Here is a 19718-nt window from a genome sequence, read left to right on the forward strand (position 1 = left end):
TAAAAGTAATTTCCCTCAAATATTTGGAGTATCCCCCCTATACATATATGATTGTCTTTTCTCTAGAAATATTTTATAAGTTTTCAAAGATCAGCAGTAATTAGTGTGCACAATATGTAATGAACCATAAAAGGAAATTTACCAATCCCAAAATCACCACCAGAGACCAAGCCCTGGAATAAAAAGGGCACCAGGAACACAACCATGTCAGCATTTCTGTGCTTCTCAGCCTCTGTGAGTGAAGCAAACCCTCTGAAAACTGAGAAATGAGTATTGGCTATAATGCTAAAAGAAAAGTCACACAGCAAGGTACAAGCCATACTACATATTCCCAGTTCTGTAAGTCTATCCCCTGATCATCATGATTTCTACTAATTTCATTAGGTAATTCTAACTACAATGCTGTTGTTCAAACCTAGAGAGACTGAGAACTTGTTTGAATCAAAATTCCACCTTTTTGCAGGATGTTAGATCAATAATGGCCAGCCAGGTTGATTGGCTACTACTGATTCAGGCAAATGGCTTTCTACTGCTGCATCCAAATTACATTTAGTTTGAACAAATGAGACTTTACTTTTGCAGTTAGAGCACCCAAAGATACAGTGATTTAAAAAAAAGGCCAAGTCATTTGCAATTATATATAGGTTTCCAGCTATGTCTGGTTTAGTTTATTCTGTCTTGACAACTAAATATAAAGGCTCCAAACTCTGCCATTTTATTATCAAAACTAAGATTTCACATTTTCGAGGCCTTTTCATGGCAGAATTCTCTGTACATGCTGTCATTAAGATTGCTGTGTCACCGCATGGGGGGCATGGAAATATGCATTGCATGAAAGTACTGGTTTAAACCTATAACAGACCATTTACCACCTCAGGGAGGGAGACAAACCAAATCACAAAATGTCAGAAAATAATTTTTTTAAAATTGTTTCTACGTGTAATTGGGGAAAAAAGTGAAAAATATATAAATATTACTGTCAATAGCTCATTCAGGATTTATTGCTTCTGATGGTTTGGAATTAGTTGAGAAAATATTCACAATTTGTACGATACAAATTGTGCTCTAGCATACACTAAAGAAGCAAATACTGTTCCTTAAAATTTTACATTTATCAAGACCAAAAGCAAGATGCACTAAGATAGCCCACAATACTTTGCAAATCTTTTTTTTGTTTGTTTGTTTTGTTTCAATTCTTCCTTTCTTAGTAAAAGAGTGCTGTTAAGATATGGAGTACCCTATAGGGATGGTCCTGAGGCAGCTAGCATGGCAGAAAAATGAGGCAGATGTGTTTTAGAGGAAGTGGAGATAATGGAGAACCTGGAAAGTGACCCCCAGGAAATGGGCCCACAGGTTGATCTGAGCAAGCAAGTTTTGCTTCCTCCTTAGGCAGATAGCTTTTCACTATTGTTTCTGTTCTTTAGCAGAGTCCTTGAAGATTGTGGTAAGATTGTGCTCATTTCCTTTTTTGTTTTGTTTGGGATTGACTAAAAGCAGAATGAGAGAACTTAATTTAAATTTATCTTCTCCCTTCATGCCTCTTAACCTTCCTATTGCCTTCTAGTTTCCCTTTTGCTTTGGGCATCCATCTTCAGAAATTCTAAAGAGTTTAAGGACCTATGCCAGTACAGTCATTCTTTAGATCACTTCCTCAATTGGTAGAGGGAAGGGTAAAACCCAGGGTCACCTTTGCCTTTGAGATTAGTAGGACTCTTACTAATTGCAATAACCAAAGCCCCTGTCCCTAGAAAGAGGGGCTTCTTCCCCTACATTTTATTAGACCTACCAATGATATAATCAATGAAATGGTTTTTCAAACTCAATATCAGAAAGGGGAGCCTTAGGTTGGCAAGTTTCTCCAAAGGGAATTCACATTATAGTTGTCTTCTCTTTGCCTTTATTTATCTATCAAAAGTTTGGTTTTTTTTAAACCCTTACTTTCTGTCTTAGTAACAAATCTAAGACAAAAGGACTAAGGCTAGGCAAATGGAGTTAAGTGACTTGCCCAGGGTTGTACAACTACAAAGTGTCTGAAGCCAGAATTGAATCCTGATCTGGTACTCTATTCACTGAGCAACCTAGCTGCTCCCAATGAATCAAGAGTTTTAAAAATAATTCTTATATGTAAAATGCTTACACTTTTAAATAAAAATTTAGTAGTTCCATTTATTAAGAAAGATGGTTGTATATAAACTAGATTTCCCCTCATCTTATTTGTGCTTTACAGTGATCAGATTTGTTTCCATTTTGTAAATTAGGTGGTGCTATTTTATGGGTTCTTACCAGTAGCAGAGAGCTTCTCCAACTTTTCTAAACATAAACATTATTTTGTTCCAATATTACTTGCTGGTGTGGTTAATAAGCTAAAAGGGCAATGGGAGTTTGTTTGGGTACTACTTACTACTAAATCCAATATATTTTAAATTTAATGTAAATCTCCGCTTTTAAGTTGGTTAAAACCTTTAAAGCTAGAGGGAAAACACCATGTCCTGAATTATTAAATACTATGATATCTCAAATACTAAAAAACCGTAAATGAGAATGATCTCAGGGCTTGAAATTTTTTGAGAGATTCTAGGGATTAGATATCCTTCTGAAACTAGTTTGTTTCTCTAGGGAAAAAAAGACATCAAGCTTTCTCCTGTCTTTTCAGGGAGACATAGTATCTTGTGCTGGCACATATATCCATGTTTGGAGTATTAACGGGAACCCTGTTGTGAGTGTGAACACATTCACTGGCCGAAGTCAGCAAATAGTGTGTTGCTGCATGTCAGAGATGAACGAATGGGACACTCAAAATGTCATCGTAACAGGACATTCAGATGGAGTGGTTCGAGTAAGTAATTGTATTGGTATTGTGTTCTGCACCAAAGCTGATAGCCCCATAATCTGTCCTGGTAGCAGCTGGCTCCTTTTTTTTTTTTCTTTCTTTTTTTTTTTAAACCCTTACCTTCCATCTTGGAGTCAATACTATGTATTGGCTCGAAGGCAGAAGAGTGGTAAGGGCTAGGCAATGGGGGTCAAGTGACCTGCCCAGGATCACACAGCTGGGAAGTGGCTGAGGCCAGATTTGAACCTAGGACCTCCCGTCCCTAGGCCTGGTTCTCAATCCACTGAGCTACTCAGCTGCCCCCTAGCTAGACCCTTCTTGCCTTTCCAGTACTCTGATCCAGTGACACTGCCCCTGCTGGCTTTCCTCATACAGCACTCTATTTCTCAAGTCTGTATTTAGGTACCTGAAAAATAGACTTCATTAGATCTTTACAAATAAAATACACAAATACTTAGTGTAGTTGGGTGGATACATTTAATATGTAGCCAGCAGATGGCACTCTCAGGTAGGGCTTGGCTATGTGAAGGACACCAAAGGTCAGAAGTATCACTCTCCTTTACCTTTGACCTTCAGAATTTTGGCCAGGTCCAGAGCTGGGACACTCTTCTCACCTCTCACCAGCAGCCCCAGGGTGCTACCTTCCTTTGCTCCGTGCCACACTCTAGAGCCACATGTTTTCATGAAAAGGATTCTATACTATGTGATTCATCTGTCTCTACTATTTGTTTTTTTTAATTGCTAATAAAATCAAACCATAAGATTCTCTCTCATAGGGCTCCACCTCCAATGAGGGAAAAGGGTATTTTGGACAATGGGTCATAATTCTGTCTCCCAAGATATTTTCTGGCTTCTTCCATTGCAATCCTACTATATGTAACTAATCACTGAGCATTCATGGATCATTATTATGGTCATAGTTTATATGATTATGATCAGAGTTAGTATGAGACAAATATGATGAATTGGAAACTGATTAAAGAAATAGAAAAATAGAAAATGCCTGTCAGCTGCAGTTATAGAGGAAGGAGAAGGGAAGTTAAATCTCCCTTATTCCTTTGCTGGTTTCAAGAAGCAGCAAAAATCCAAAGCACCAGTTCATTCTAGCCACATCCATCAGTTTTGTTTTGTTTTGTTTTCTAAGGAGCAATGACCATGGGCTCTTCTGCCTTTCCCCATCATGAGTGTGCTGCCATCACCATGCTTACTCCATTTCAAACATGAACCTCATCCATTCTTTACTCTTAGCTACTTCAGCTTGTTGCTATACCTCAGGAGTCTTTTATTCCTTCCCTCGCTCCAGACTGGCAAATGGAAAGACGGATTCATGTTGTCCATCAGAACCACAATTCATGCCATCAGGTCCAGAATCTTTCTCTGCCTGCTGGGAAAGCCCAAATACCCAGCTACATGTATAATTGGCCATTTGGGATTAATTGGAGTCTTTCCTCAGAAAGTTCTTCTTTGTTCTTAGAGAACGATTAATTAGTGTCTCCTCTATAATTCTGTGTCATTCACATAAAGATGCTTCTCATTTTCCCCATTTTCACCCCATTTTGCTGTTGGGGGTGTAGCCTCCATAGTCCCATGCATCTTCTCCAGTGATGGCACCGGCCTTGTTCAGTCACTCTCCAAGAAGGCTGGACTTAATGAACCCAACTGGAGGAAGAGCTGTTTGGGGGATTTCCTCATCTATAAAAGGAGAGCAATGAAAGCTGTTGTACCTGCCTCACAGGGTGGTTGTGAGGCTTCCCTGATATCAGGATGCAAATCTATTGCCATCCCAGTTTTATAGGTGAGGATGTAGAGACAGATGGGAAAGATATACTAAGGATCATCTAGAGGCAGGATTCAAACCCAGAATGTAGCTAACTTCAAGTCTGGTCCCATCAGTCAGCTAATACTTATTAAGCACCGTGCTAATTCTTATCCAGTGTGCCATGAGGCCTACCACACACTATGCCAGCTATTGTTAATGCCATTCTACTAAATACATGTTAAGTGTCAGCTAAGTCACATGTTTGGGTCTCTAACAACATCCCTTAATCAGTCCTGCTTATGAGGGAATGAAGCTGGCAGACATTTTAACTTTTTCCCATCACAATCCCAGAAGTGTTTTCCTATCTTGTAGCCGTTACTGAAGAAATAGACATAAAACTCTGTTACATATTTTTGGACATGATATTATTTCTTAAGACTCTACAAAAGACAACTAATGATGCATAAATTGTTGGTTGAATTAGTATTTTATCTTCAATTTTTTTCAAATCTTTCATTTCAAAATCAGTTTTGGAGAATGGAGTTTTTGCAAGTTCCTGAAACACCAGCTCCAGAACCTGTTGAAGACCTGGAAATGCAAGAAGACTGTCCAGAGGCACAGATAGGTATCTCTTTCTTTCAGACTTTTCTCAATGATTTTCTTTTATTTAAAAAAAAAAATCTGGGTATGCCATAGTGAACCTTAGTCCCAGCTCTCTCAGGACCATTATCCCTCATGGTGTTAGGGTATCCTGAGGAATTTATGTGTCTTTTTTGTCTTCTACCTGTGCCTTCCCTTCCCTCTCAATTGTTAGGGACCAAAAGGTAAGGCCCCCAGTTCCAGGAAATCATTTAACACCAAACATCTTTTACAAGTGGATAGCTACTTCTAACATATAGCAAAAATAAATATACAAACTGTCTAATATCTTAGGGGCATACTCCTCTTTACCTCCCTTGTCTCTGAGTCTCAAAATTTAAACTGTTTCTACACAGCAGGAATCCCTTCCTGATAAGATTCATAGTCTGTTGTTAAGTAGAGATGGAAAGCATGGAATCCCTGCAAAATACAGGGACAGCCTCACCCAGAATTCCAGGGGACCCCCCCCCACCCTAGAGAACTTTGAGTGAGGGGGCAGTTGAGAAGGGTTGAGGCAGTTCCTTTTTACTATATAATATAAGCTTTACCTTCAAAATCTGTGCCTGAGAATTAGTTGGGAATACTCACTGCCCAAGTCTGGTCAAACTAGAAGGAAAACTAGAGGAGGTAATTAGGATTTTGGATAAAGAAAAGGTGACCCTGGTCTGTTAGGTTGAAGCTGCCCTTCCCTCCACAGGAGGGGGTGTAGGGCACTTAACTGAACTGGCTCTCTTGCTAAATAGTGTATATATCTAATCACTAAATAATTGTTGTATTGATATTGATAAGGATTAATCCTAATAAACAGGCTAACTCTTGAGTAGAAACCACGATGGCTTTGCCACAATGGCCACTCAGGTAAACCCCCAAATCAGGAGCAGTAAGCAGTTAGTCTGTTCACCTCAACCCCCAAAAAGCAACTGCCTCAACCCTTCCCAACTGCCCCCTCACCCAAAGTTCTCCGGGGGGGGGGGAGGGCCTGGAATTCTGGGTGAGGCTGTCCCTGTATTTTGCAGGGATTCCATGCTTTCCATCTCTACATAACACTGTCTAACACACTTCCCTTACATATCATCACTGTTCTCCTAGAAGACACCATCTGAGGCACTCTGAGCATGTCCCAGACCCTCTCTCCCAATTACATGAGTATTGACATGATCAAATTTCCTGGCTTTAGTTGGGCTAGGCTTTACTGATTTTTTTTTTAAACCCTTTCCTTCCGTCTTTGAATCAATACTATGTATCAGTTCTAAGGCAGAAGAGTGGTAAGAGCTAGGCAATGAGAGTTAAGTGACTTGCCCAGGGTCATACAGCTAGAAAGTGTCTGAGGCCAGATTTGAACCCAGGACCTCCCATCTCTAGGCCTGGCTCTCAATCCACTGAGCCACCTAGCTGCTCCCTTCTCTACTAATTTTTAAGAGAGAATTCCACACAGTAGATGGTATCTCTGGTCATATCAGCAATACTTATTTCAGTTCACTGCCCAGCAGTGGCCACTTAAATCACCAGGTATGGGATTGTCATTCCTCAGAGTACAAAAGGATATGTGCTCCTGTGTTCAAAAAAAGGGGAGAAGAGTTTCTTGAACAGAGTTGAGTAGTCCAGAGGCTTACACTGAAACCTTTTTGCTTCTAGGCTTCAGGTTCAAACTGAAAGGAAAAATTATTTTGAGTCAACATTTGCAGAGTACACTAAAATTAATCTAATGTATTGGAGGCTAGTTTTTCCTGTAATATTGAAATGCAATTCAACAAATTAAGCCAGACCTTACTAGTTCCCAGTGGCCCATCTTCAAAGGACTTGGGTCTTTGATTTGGAGGAGATAGTAAAGTCCAAAAAAAACCCTTCCCACCAAGCATTTACCATCAAAAGTTAGTTGAAGTTGAGTATTCTGTCAGCATTGACTGAGTACACAGTACCATCCTAGGCTCTGGTGACCTTCCTTCCTCTTTTTAAGTAAACACTCTCTTTACATGTAACCTTGACTGGCAGAAACTAATAAATCTCTACATCACCAACTACAGTTAGAAGGAAATATCTGATTATTTGGGGATTGGAAAAGATTGTGGTCTGAAGCTCATTCCTCAGAAATGGAAGAAGGAAAATCAAGTGTAGATACACAGCTCAAACCCCTTCTTTGCATGAAGACTTTCCTGCTTTGGATTCGATACTTTGTATTTATTCTGTATCTACTTCTCTGAGTATTCATATCCCCATCACTTAATAAAGTTCCTGGCTCAGTTCACTGCTAGGTGCCTAGGTGGAGCGCAAAGCGGAGAAGGATTATGATTCCAAAGGGGAAGACTTTGATCACAAGTCATTGGGGGGGGGGGGGGGGGAGGGATGGACTCTAGTAGTCTTTCCAAAAGATGAGAGAGCTTTTGATGAAGACGAGAAAGTTATGGAAACTAAAATGTCTATTTTAATCCCACCATTGTGTAATATAGGGCAAGAAGGCCAAGATGAAGACAGCAGTGACTCAGAAGCTGAGGAGCCAAGCGTTATCCAAGATCCTAAAGAGACTCCCAGCCAACCGGGCAGCATGAGCCACAGACCAAGGGCAGCATCTTGCCGAGCAGCAGCAGTGTGGTCAACTGACAGTGGCTCAGATGACTCCAGGCGCTGGTCTGACCAGCTCAGTTTGGATGAGAAAGACGGCTTCATTTTTGTAAACTATTCTGAAGGACAGCCCAGAGTCCATCTTCAAGGTCCTCTTAACCATCCCCACCCATATCCTGTTGATGTTCGGCATTATAACAGCCTTAAACCTGGTAATTGAATCCTGAAGCCTACTCAGCCTGGCTGGGACCAAGGGGGTGTGGCAAAGAGGGCAGGACCTTAGGGGCACAAGGTATGAAGGTTATTTTTTTCTATAAAGTAGAGAGAAGGTAGCATTATAAAACGAATCTGAAGCAAGCTTGTGGGCTTAGTGTTTAAAGAAAAAAAAATTATAAAATTCCTGTATTCCTTTGTGAATGAGATCTTTTCTCATTTGAAAAAAATCACCTACATTTTCTTGTCTCAAAAATGACATTTTCTTGTCTTGAAAAAAAAAAAAGTTTCATAAAAAAGTTTGAGCTTGGCGACTCCAGCTGATGACAAAGCTTGAAAAGATCTCCCCCAAGCTCACAGCAGTGGGCATAGGATAAAAACATGACTTAGAGATACTTTTTCTAAGGGAATTTTCTTAACCTACACTTAACCAAAACAGGGTAGCTTAAGAGAGACAATAGTTTGGAGTCAGAAGATCTTGATTCAAAGCTGGCTTCTATTCTAGCCTGTTGGATCCTCAATTTCCTCCTCCAAGAGATGACAAAGCTGGATATGATGGCTTCTGAAATCCTTTCCAGCTCTGAATCTGTGCCCCTGTAAAGGCTTAGACCTTTGTCCAAAGGGACAGACATGCTAGCAAAATGGCTTGGACTCACATGCAAAGACATTGACTTTTATCCTACACAGTTGACTGACTTGATCATGCCTTGATTTCCCTCAATCCACAATTTAACATCTTCTAATTTTCCTCTCCAGGATATAGGTGGGAGCGGCAACTTGTATTTAGAAGCAAATTAACTATGCACACAGCATTTGATCGGAAAGACAACGCTCACCCAGCAGAGATCACAGCACTAGGCATCTCCAAGTGAGTAAAAGCCATATATGATCACTTTTCCAAATTGAGGCAGGTTCTTTGACCAGCGGCTGTTGCCAATTATCCAAGTCTTGAGGGAAAAATAGGTTTAAATTCTATTACAGTAATGTACGATTTGAGCAAAATTGAGATAAAGAAGAGCCAACTTAGCGGTTGTTTTGTTCATTTAAAACCATAAGGAGTTTTTGCTTTCAGATTTCTCTAAGGGGTTGCCTTAGGTTGAGCGTAGACAGAATTCAATGGAGAATCCAGTCATGGATCTCTAATTGCATTCTTGTTGGTCCCACTTTTCACCTAAATATAGTGACTTATGCTCTGAACTGCTCCTCACCCACTCTATATAGCTAGGTCATTTACGTGATGTCCTGAGAAGCTCATCATAGCTAGACCCCTGCACCCACTCAGCTGCACTAGTAATGATGATGACTTTTTCTGGGATCCCAAATAAAATATGGTTTTCCTTCCAGGGATCACAGTAGGATCCTCGTCGGCGACAGTCGAGGCCGAGTTTTCAGCTGGTCTGTGAGTGACCAGCCAGGCCGCTCTGCTGCCGACCATTGGGTGAAAGATGAAGGAGGTGACAGCTGTTCGGGCTGTTCTGTCCGATTCTCCCTCACAGAAAGGCGACACCACTGCAGGAACTGTGGCCAGCTCTTCTGCCAGAAGTAAGATGGGCTGATAGGGCTTGGGCTCTGCCTGTTTGGTGACAGCTTAGGTCAGTGATGGGCAAACTACCGCCTGCTGGCCAGATGCAGCCCCCTGAAATGTTCTCTACAGCCCCACGACATTATTCCTAATCTGACGAATACAATGAGTAGGATACAGTACAGTAAACAGACTACCAAATGAGCATTTCTTTTCCTTTGGCCCCCTCTTTAAAAAGTTCGCCCATCACTGGCCTAGGTCATCAGTAAGCCTTTGGCTGGGGTCTGTGCTAATCTCTGAGGTGCAGGGAATTTCCCTGCTTTCAGGGGGTTTATACTCCATTGGGAGAGGCAACATGTATAAGTTTATAAAAAATCTAAGATAATTTTTGTGGGAGAGGCAATAGGAAGGATTATGAAACACTTCATGTAGAATAGGACTTATGACTGGAGTTTTTACCAAGAGGTAAAGCTGAGGGGGAGAAGCATTCCAGCCTTATTGAATGGCCAGTACAAAGGCCTGGAGATGAGAAATTGATTTTATAAATGAGGAACAAGCAAGAGGTCCAGTGTAGCTTAAACTCAGCATTTCCAAACTCCCTGTCCCCAGTTCCCCCTCCCAAAGTTCCCATTTAACAAAGGGGACAATACCCTCAGACCCCCAGGCTCACCTCCTAGGAGTCATCTTGGATTTCTCACTATCTCTCACACTCCATATCCAAGTGAATCTCACCTGTGCAACATCTCCCAAACATACCCCCTTCTCTGATCCCACTCCTTTGCTGGCCCTCATCACCTCACATCTAGGAGGCTGTTCCAGTAGTCCAAATAAGAATGGATGATGGCCTGAACATGGCAGATATGAATTAGAGTTGATTACAAGATGCATTACGAGGACATCAGAAACCGAATCAACAAAGCCAGACAGGCATTTAACACCCTGCGGTCTGTCTGGACCTCCAGAGCACTGTCCCTCGTCACTAAGCTCTGAATCTTCAATACCAACGTAAAGGCCGTCCTCCTATATGGATCAGAGAACTGGAGAGTGACGAGCGCTAACACCAACAAACTCCAGGTCTTTGTTAATAGATGTCTGCGCCACATCTTGAACATCAGATGGCCTGAAAAGATCTCCAATGCTAGTCTCTGGGAAAGAACAATCCAGTATCCCATCAGTCAGGACACTAAGAAACGTAAGTGGAGATGGATAGGACATACGCTACGAAAACCGGAAGACAACGTAGCCAGACAAGCACTGAGCTGGAACCCTTCAGGGAGGAGGAAAGTTGGAAGACCAAAACAGACCTGGCGAAGATCTGCCGAAAATGAAACAAAGACCGTCGGAATGACATGGGCCCAGCTGGGGGAAGTTGCCCAGAACAGAGTCCGCTGGCGTGAGATGGTTGCGGCCCTATGCTCCTAAGGAGTCAACAGGAATAATAATAATAATAATAATAATAATAATAATAATAATAATAATAATAATAATAATAATAATAATAATAATAATAATAATAATAATAATACAAGATGCATTGGTTACAAGAAATGCTTTGGAGATAGAAACAGGAGGTTTGTCAAGAGATCAGATATGTGGGGTGACTTGGAATGAGGAACCAAACTTGCTGCCAGTCCTACTGAAGTTGGGAAGGCCTCAATAAAAGGTAGTGTAGCAGTTTTAATTCAGCAATATAAAATAAGAAAAACCACATCTGTTTTTGTTGATGAAACATTTGACAGCAGTGGCAAGGACTTTAATGAGGAAAACTGTCTTTTCTGGATTTTTAGTAGCTCTGACAGCTATAGTATGTGCAGCTATAGTATGTGCAGCCGTTGATGTCGGTTCAAATGGCAGACCCTTCCCTACAGGGACAATAATAGCTATTGGTGGCTGTGATACCTGTGGTACTGGATGTCGACTAGTCATGATAGAAAATAAAAAAGATCTCGTTAGCTTGGTGCTCTTTCATTTCTCTGACCAAGAAGCACAGTATTCACTCAGCATAGCTTTGATTCCATGCTGATCCTTTGCCACCACAGAGAGGTGTTAGTCCACGGACTGTTCACAGAGATTCCCCATTAAGTTTCAACTTATCTGAGCCAAAGCAAACACATCATATCCATAGCTTGTCATTGTTTCTGAGACAGTTTATTAGTTTTAAGTTTTTTCCATATTGAAAAATCCTGAGGTTTGGTTTATATCTTTTTTTTTTTTTAATAAGGGCTGAGGGGCTAATGTTGGGAAAGAAAATCAGTGCTTGTGAACTCAAAAATAGAACTGAAAAAGAATGGGTGATGTAACACTGAAGATCGCCTGTCACATGTGTCCTCTGAACCCTGCTGAAATTAGTCTAGATATTCCTACTAGCTAGCCTTGTGTCTGGAGCTCAGGGACATGTTAGGCAGGAGTGCTGTCTTTACTGCTCCCAGGTATGTCAGCTGACCGACTTTCAGAGGCACTGTACAAAGCGCAGCTTTGGATGGGCATGCCCGATTGAACAAGCCACAGACAGTTCTAAGTATTGTCCAGTAAGAAGTATTTCTATTCATTCAGCATTCATGTAGATGCTAGTAGCAAAAAGCCCAGTTTCAACAATCAGTAGTGGTGATTATGGGATGAAAAGACTCAAGTTTACAGAAAGAAGGAAGCGAGGTCTTTCAACATCCAGGAAATTACAGGAGTTCAGCAGAGGACCCTCTACTTCAGTTCCTCTGTAGGGTCTGGGAACACTCCTGAATGTCCTTCTGAAGATATACTCAAGTACCTCTTTAGACCTCATGATCTAGGTACTTATTTGCACTTCAGTCATTTGTTTTTCTTCCCTTTTTTTAGGAAGTGGTTATATTGCACCTGGGATCTAGTCCTGGCTCCACCATTTACTTTCGTGTGAATTTGCATAAGTTATTTCATTTCAGCAGCAAAATGAGGGCTTGGACTAGATGTTCTCCAAGATCCCTTCTGCCTCTAAATCTGTAATGTCATCCTCTTCCCTTTACAATCAATATATATCTAGTCCTGATTTTTACTTAGTTTTCCACTGACAAATCATTTTAAATGATCAAGCATATATCATAAATTAAGCTCTTTTTGAAGTTCTTCTTTTTTCAGGTTCAGCCATAGGATTAATGCATGCTTTATTTACATTCTGTCTTTAATGTAGTTGATCCAATTAACAGAGAATGAGAGAAGAGGATGTCCCACTAACTCTTGTTTCTCCCTTCACTTCAGATGCAGCCGATTTCAATCTGAAATCAAACGTTTGAAAATCTCATCTCCTGTGCGTGTGTGTCAAAACTGTTATTACAACCTGCAGCATGAGAGGTGCCCAGAAGATGGACCTAAAAATTGCTGAGGCTTCCAACAGGCTAGGCTGACTGGAAACAAAGGTGCGCAGGACCCCTTGCTTGACCCCAAACCCAGCTCCAAATTTTTGTCTTGGGCAGTGAGCTTGGAAAGCATTGAAACACATGGTCTGTGTTTACACTTCTCTGCATACTATGTGTTGTAATTGCTGAACTTAAATGAGGTCATTAAGTGAAAGGGGCCCAGGACACACAGTCTGTTTGGGGGGAACAGCGCCAGGAGGCTATTCCCAGAAGTAAAGTTGGTGATCCCCAGTTCTCTCTGTTAAGAGTGGCTATTGAAAATTCAAAATTGTCCCTCCCTTAACCATCTTTTCTTGTATCTTGTTTTTGTAGAGCTACTCAACCTCGTTTTGAAAAACAAGAAAAGGCTTTTTAGAAGATAGTTGTAAATCTGCCTTCTTTGCAAGCAACTGTGTATATTGTAAATACATATAATGGCCTTTTTATCTAAATATGAACTTAATTAACAGCCCATAACATGGGGCTTGAGACTAAACCACTAATTTAATGAACTGCTTAGAGTTTATCTGGCATCTCTCATCTATCAACTCAATTATGAATATGCTTCAAAAACCACCAAGAGCCTCCTCCAAGGCATCATCTAGGGGCTTTTTTCTCTCCTTTCAAATCCCACCTATGCATGTGTGTCTTCTTTCAGTTGCCCACAGCATTGTCATTTAAACTAGGCTAGTCACCAAAATAATATGGCCCTTCTTGATAAGCAAACAGTGTGGGAGAATATTATTCTAGTTGTAAGATAACCAGGAATCATCGCAGTTTTCTTGGCATTTTATACCTGGCTACTTACCACTTCAGTGTTGTTCATATGTAATAAGGTCAATTTTATACATATATTAGGGCTGCTGTTTGGGTCATAGTGTAACTTCTTAGCATTTAATAATTCAATCAGCTGATTCATGCAGTGCAGGAACCAGCCCAGACCTCCTTAAACCAATGGAAATATGCTTGCATGTAACTCAGAGCTAGTTTCTCTTGCATAAAGTATAAGCACGCGTCTTTGGTGACTGGCTTATTTAAAAAATAATAATAATAACTGTACAGAATTAAAATATAACCCTTGATGTTATAACTGGATAGTGTCAGGACTACTTGAGGTCACCTCTACCCATTCAATACCATCTACCTGAAAACAGTACAATTTATACAATATCAATGTCTATATTTTGTTTTACTATGAATATAATTGCAATATTTTTAATATTCATTTGTTTAATTTGCACCATAAGTAGAAAACAGAGTAAATAAATACACCTTATAGGGATTAAAGCTGGTGAAGGGCCTACGGGTAGATAATAGGAAAGAGGCTTTGGTACTGGTATTTTTTTTAATGTGTGTCGAGAGAAAGAGTAATCTAGATTTTAACATTTTTCAAACACTTAGTAATTCTATAAAGGCCTGTTATTTTTTAAATGTAGAAAAGTTAATGGCCTTAAATAAGAAGGAAGGGCCTTCATCTGGAACCTGTTCTGAATTAAATTCACAATCCCTCATCTGTTAGCCCTGGTGATGGACATGCATAAACTTTAATGCCCATATGCACATGCATAAAATAGCTCAGACTCTATACTCATCCATGTACCCAATGGACTAGAGCCAACTTCCGCTTTGGAAAATTCAATCTTTGTTTCCCTGTATTTGAATTGGCAGTCTAATTATGGCCTCACAGTAAATGAGACTTGTTAAAACATTTACATATCTAAGAGAAATTGTTCAAGTACTTTGTTTTTCCAAAAAGATTAATGGCATTGAGGAATCACCCCCTGAAAGAAGTTGTCCTCTGTTTCCATTGCGAAGTTGTATCATGTTACTGTACTTTTTTTCCAAATACAGCATCTTTGTCCTAAAGTTCCCCTACCAGGTTTCCCCTCAACCAAATGGCAGAGGTGTTTTGTCAAAGCTTGAATCTATGAATATGTCTGCTTAGTTACTCAGGACTAATTCCTCTGTAACCTAAATGTCTGTGGGATGAACACTTTGAAACTTTCCAACTCCATGAGCAAAAAAGTGGCTACCCAACCCCACCTGGTCACATTTCCTCTGGCAGCTGGTGCTGTGGGCAACTGTTTTGTTCAAAGGAGTTTTCTTTTGTTCTTGCTTCGATGTGAAGACACAAAACAGCTGGAGCAGCAGCAGGATCCAAACTCGTTTTCCTTGGATCAATTTCTGTTATCCGGGTCCACATGTTGAACATAATCATATTCACAATGTACAGCCATCTTTCCAAGTGGTCTCTGTTCTCTGCAAGTACCTCACATGCCTTCTTTCGCCTTGCTCTTGGAAGCGTCAGAATTCATGTTGTCCTCAGCCATTAGTGTGTAGTATGCAGGTATAATGTCATGCTTCTGAAAAGGTGAGCTGCCCACAGTGACCATCCACCTGGACAAGAGCAAAACACTTTAGAGAAATTATTTTGCACTTTCTTATGTACAAAGTTGGTAGAAACTTATTTTTTGCTTTATATCATTTAAAGAACTTTTGTTTTGGTAATTGAACTGTGTATAAAATATTTATGCAGTTAAAACTTTTTAGAAAGTATTTTTAATTTCAGCAAGTGTGTTTACTTGTTGCATGACTATTAACACAGCTGACTTTTTGTGTCAGTGCAATGTATATTTTTTGTCCAGTTATTAACTTGTTAGCCCTAGTAAACAGCCATTGATTTGTACAGCAACAGAAATCAATTGAAGATAACTAGCTAAGACTGGATTGTGGAATTTTGTACTATATTGCAGAATCCAATATCTGTTTTTTGGTGGTTATGTAAAAGGCCTGAAGAATTACTATGTAGTGTGCAATCTGTGATATCTGAATGTTCATTGTCTATCTGTCTGATGCAAAAAGGTAGATTAATACAATTACAATACATGATTAAATGCAATAGTTCGGGTACCTAAGTATTTTTTCCATTTCAAATAAATACCTGCTATTTACCACCAAAAAGTTGTTTTAAGCTGGTTTTTTTTTAAGCAGAGTCCAATAAAGACTTCCTGAATTTTTGTATAACTGTTTTAAAGCTTTATTTTTTCAAGTTATGGAATCAAGAGGCACAGCAGTGTGACATAGAGGCTAGAGAGCTGCTTGGAAGCTGGGGAGACTGGGTCAAACAGGCAGGCACACTTGGGACTTCTAAAGCCCTCCCCACCTGATTCAGTTTCTTACACTTTAGTCTCTTCCAGCTACTCTTCAGATCCAGAGATCTTGGGGCTTCTTACTTTTCGTCATACATGGCAGTCTCTGTTCCTTCCATCTGGAAGGGTTTCTCTTGTCCCCTCATCTCCCACAGCTTTCACATCCTCCAAGACTCAAATTCTCTCTTCTCAACGAGCCTTTCCTCTCTGTACCCCCACCACCCCTGGCCGATAATGCCTCCTCATTGTCTTTTTGTTAGAGGCTAAGGCTATAAATTGCAGGAAAAATGACTGATTTGCATTGTTAGAAGCAGTTTTCTCGGGGGGCGGGGAGGGGAAGGTTACTTTGACATGTCCAACCTCTATATTATCTTCAATAAAAATTTAATTCAGAAATCTCAGGTTTAGATACAGCAGGGCTAGAGATGCGTGTGAATTCAACCCATCAATTGCCAAAGAAGTTACAATTGTGATATTCCGAATTTAAATATATGTGTGTGTGTGTGTATTTATATATGTCACATATATAAACATATTTATAAAAATTCCTTGGATTAAAATGTAACGAATATGTTTTCATTGCAAAAACTAAATTTTGAGCAAGGGTTTTTTGTCAGTCAGCAATTATAATTTATGCCTAGTAAACACCAAAATTGGAAACTAGATGTCTGAGAATTCCAAGCATATCATCCTTCACCACAACCACATCTTTTTTCCAAGACCACTTCTTTGAGTATTAACAACAGAGACTTCATTAACTGGAAATGTTTGTGCCCAACCCTCAGTCAGAGGTCCCTGGAACTAGAGGAGATTGCCTGGAGGGAAAGGAAGAGTCTGCCTTCCTGTTTTAAGTAATTATTCTAGATAAGAAGTAGGAGCAAGAGTTTTGTTTTTCCACATTTGGCATCCTCAAAAACCTAAATGGGGAATGGGTAGTTAGGTTTTAATCTTTCTAGAAAACAAATGTTTTTAAAGGAGAAGGGGCTAAAAGAGAACTTGAAACTCTACTTCTCACCCCATCCTCCAGAAAAGAAATATTCTCTGTATCATAATATCATAATAGAGCTAGAAAGGGCTTACAAGATATAGAAGCGCTTTGGGGGCAGGGGCTGTTGCATTTTCCCCTGCATACCCCAAAGCCTAGCATAGTGCCTGGCATCTAGTAGCATCCTAATAAAAGCTTGATTGATTGATCGATTTTACAGAGGAGGAAACTGAGCCCTCCAGGTACAGAAGCCTCTTACCCATGGTCCAAGAGGAAGGTTGATTCAGCTCTCAAGCTGAGGAGGAGGTAGGACCTTCTGTTTTGGACTATTAGAGTCAATGAGTATTCTAGTGTACTAGGAAACCCCACCTTGGGTAGACTGGGGTGGCTTCTCGCTAAGGAGCTAATGAGGACTTCCTGGGAACTTGGGGGGGGGGCATGGGAAGGTGGATCAAAGTCCATCTTGCAGTTGGGCCACCATTCCCCTTTCTGACTGAGCTTTTCCAACGTCATTGGAATGTCAATGTCCAATGTCGCTTTAGGGCAGCGTTGGTGACTCTTTTAGAGATCGTGGGTCCAGACTGTACCTTCAAGCCTCCTGTGGTCCCCCTGCATTACCCCAGACAACAGAGGGAGGAAGTGCTCACATTGGGGGGGGGGGTGAAAATTGCCCTCAGGGACTGTGCAGAGCTGGGCACACCTTGGCCGATGAGGCTTAGGGAATGCAGAGGAAGATGAGGGAGAGGCTGTATTTAATTTTATCAGGCAGGAATTGTGTCCCTTCTAACTTGATTCTAAATTGTTTTATTGTACAAGAGTGTTCCATTGTATTCTAATCACAAACCTGACCTAGCTGGCACCCAGAATAGTTGGTGTTACTTGGAATAGGTAACTTGCAATGATATTTGGATAATTTAAATTGTGAAAGTGGAGGAAGGGTGATGGAGAAGGAAGAAAGCATTGAAGATGGGATGGCCAGATACAGGAGCCTGGTGACCATGTCTAGCACATATGGGGCCCCCTCAGTAGGAAGGAGAGGGGTTCTAATGATCCACTCTTAAAGGGAGAGCACACCAGGGGTCATTCTAGGCATTCTCTCTAGCCACCCACATTCCACAACAGTCACTTGCCTGAGCCTGCCCAGGAGGGCTTCCAGGGCTCCCAGGACAGACATTGGATCGCATTCCAGGTACTCGGACGCCAGCCAGACTCCACTGCCTACCTCAGAAGATCCTCAGACCCTGGATCCCTTCAAGCCTCATCTGGAGTCCCACCTTCTACAGGAAGCCTTTTCCAATTCCCCTTAATATTAGTGACTTCCCTCTATAGATTATCTACAGTGTGTCCTCAATATCTCTTATTTACACACAGTTGTTTCATTGTTGTCTCCATTCCACTATAAACTCCCTGAAAGCTTATATTCTGGGCACTTAGCACAATCTTGGCACATAGTAGAAGTCTGATTAACTGCTAGTTGGCTAAAGTAGTTTAGGAAAGCTGGATCATAAATAAGGAAAATTAAAATAAAATTTCTTTGCACATTCAGCAATTTAAAAATCACTCTTTGGGGCAACTAGGCAACCCAGTAGATTGAGAGCCTGGTCTGGAATTGGAGTGCCCTGGGTTCAAATATGACATCAGATACTTCCTACCTGTCTGACCCTCAGGAAGTCACTTAGCCAAATGCTCTTCTGCTTTGGAATTGATCTAAAACAAGTTATGGGTTTTTTTTGTTTTGTTTTGTTTTAAACCTTTACCTTCCGTCTTGGAGTCAATATTGTATATTGGCTCCAAGGCAAAAGAGTGGTAAGGGCTAGGCAATGGGGGTCAAGTGACTGGCCCAGGGTCACACAGCTGTGAAGTATCTGAGGCCAGATTTTAACCTAGGACCTCCCGTCTCTAGGCCTGGCTCTCAATCCACTGAGCTACCCAGCTGCCCCAGAAGTTAAGCGTTTAAAAAAAAAAAGGATCAATCCTTGATCTTTAAAAAGACAGAAGGGTAGCTAGTAAGAGTAAAGTAAAAAGGGACACGCTGATGAGTTGCTACAGGTTTTGGGAAACACAAAGGTTGACTACCACCACGGTTGGGAATAAGAGCAAGAATGGGAATGAGAGCAAGAGTGAATATAAAGAGGGCAATGAGGCAACTCAGTGGTTTGAGAGCCTGGCCTGGAGTCAGGACATCCAGGGTTCAAATGTGGCCTCAGAAACTTCCTAGTTCTGTGACCCTGGATGAGTCACTTAACCTCGTTGCTTAGCCCTTACCACTCTTCTGCCTTGGAACCAACACACAGTATTAATTCCAAGATGGAAGCCTTACCTTTTAAACCTTACCGTTTTAAAAAAAAAAAAAAAAGCAAATATGAGAATTGATAATTATCACCAATGGGCAAGAAAGCCAGGGCTTCTCCTGTTACTACCTTTCCACTACTTCTCACTCATTCTGCCAAAACTAAACAAAATACCTCTGGTGTTTACTACCTATATGTTACTCTGGGCAAATCATTTTAACACCCCTGGGCCAGGCCGGGTTCTTCATGAGCCAGATGACAGGGTGGCTCCTGAGGCTGCTTCCAAGTCTATCTGTGACCGATTGAGTAGAGCCACTGAGCTCAAAGACACAAACTCTTGGTTTTACAGAGGAGGGGGCGTCTCTAACGCTGTTTCAATTCAATTCAGCTCAGTACAATTCAACAA

The 19718-nt window shown here is 40.9% G+C and overlaps 1 protein-coding gene across 1 annotated transcript in view; it reads left to right on the forward strand.

Moving 5' to 3' along the window:
• Positions 1-15908, forward strand: part of WDFY3 (WD repeat and FYVE domain containing 3) — a 325051-nt gene extending 309143 nt beyond the window's left edge. The window contains exons 60-66 of the mRNA XM_044681612.1: positions 2654-2836; positions 5118-5214; positions 7676-7999; positions 8757-8868; positions 9345-9542; positions 12751-12908; positions 13221-15908. Of these exons, the coding sequence (XP_044537547.1) occupies positions 2654-2836; positions 5118-5214; positions 7676-7999; positions 8757-8868; positions 9345-9542; positions 12751-12874 (1038 nt within the window). The 3' untranslated portion in view covers positions 12875-12908; positions 13221-15908. The remainder of the gene's footprint in view (positions 1-2653; positions 2837-5117; positions 5215-7675; positions 8000-8756; positions 8869-9344; positions 9543-12750; positions 12909-13220) is intronic.
• Positions 15909-19718: the final 3810 nt, after the last annotated feature.

The sequence above is a fragment of the Gracilinanus agilis genome, chromosome 6 (genome assembly GCF_016433145.1).
Source record: "Gracilinanus agilis isolate LMUSP501 chromosome 6, AgileGrace, whole genome shotgun sequence".
NCBI lineage: Eukaryota > Metazoa > Chordata > Mammalia > Didelphimorphia > Didelphidae > Gracilinanus > Gracilinanus agilis.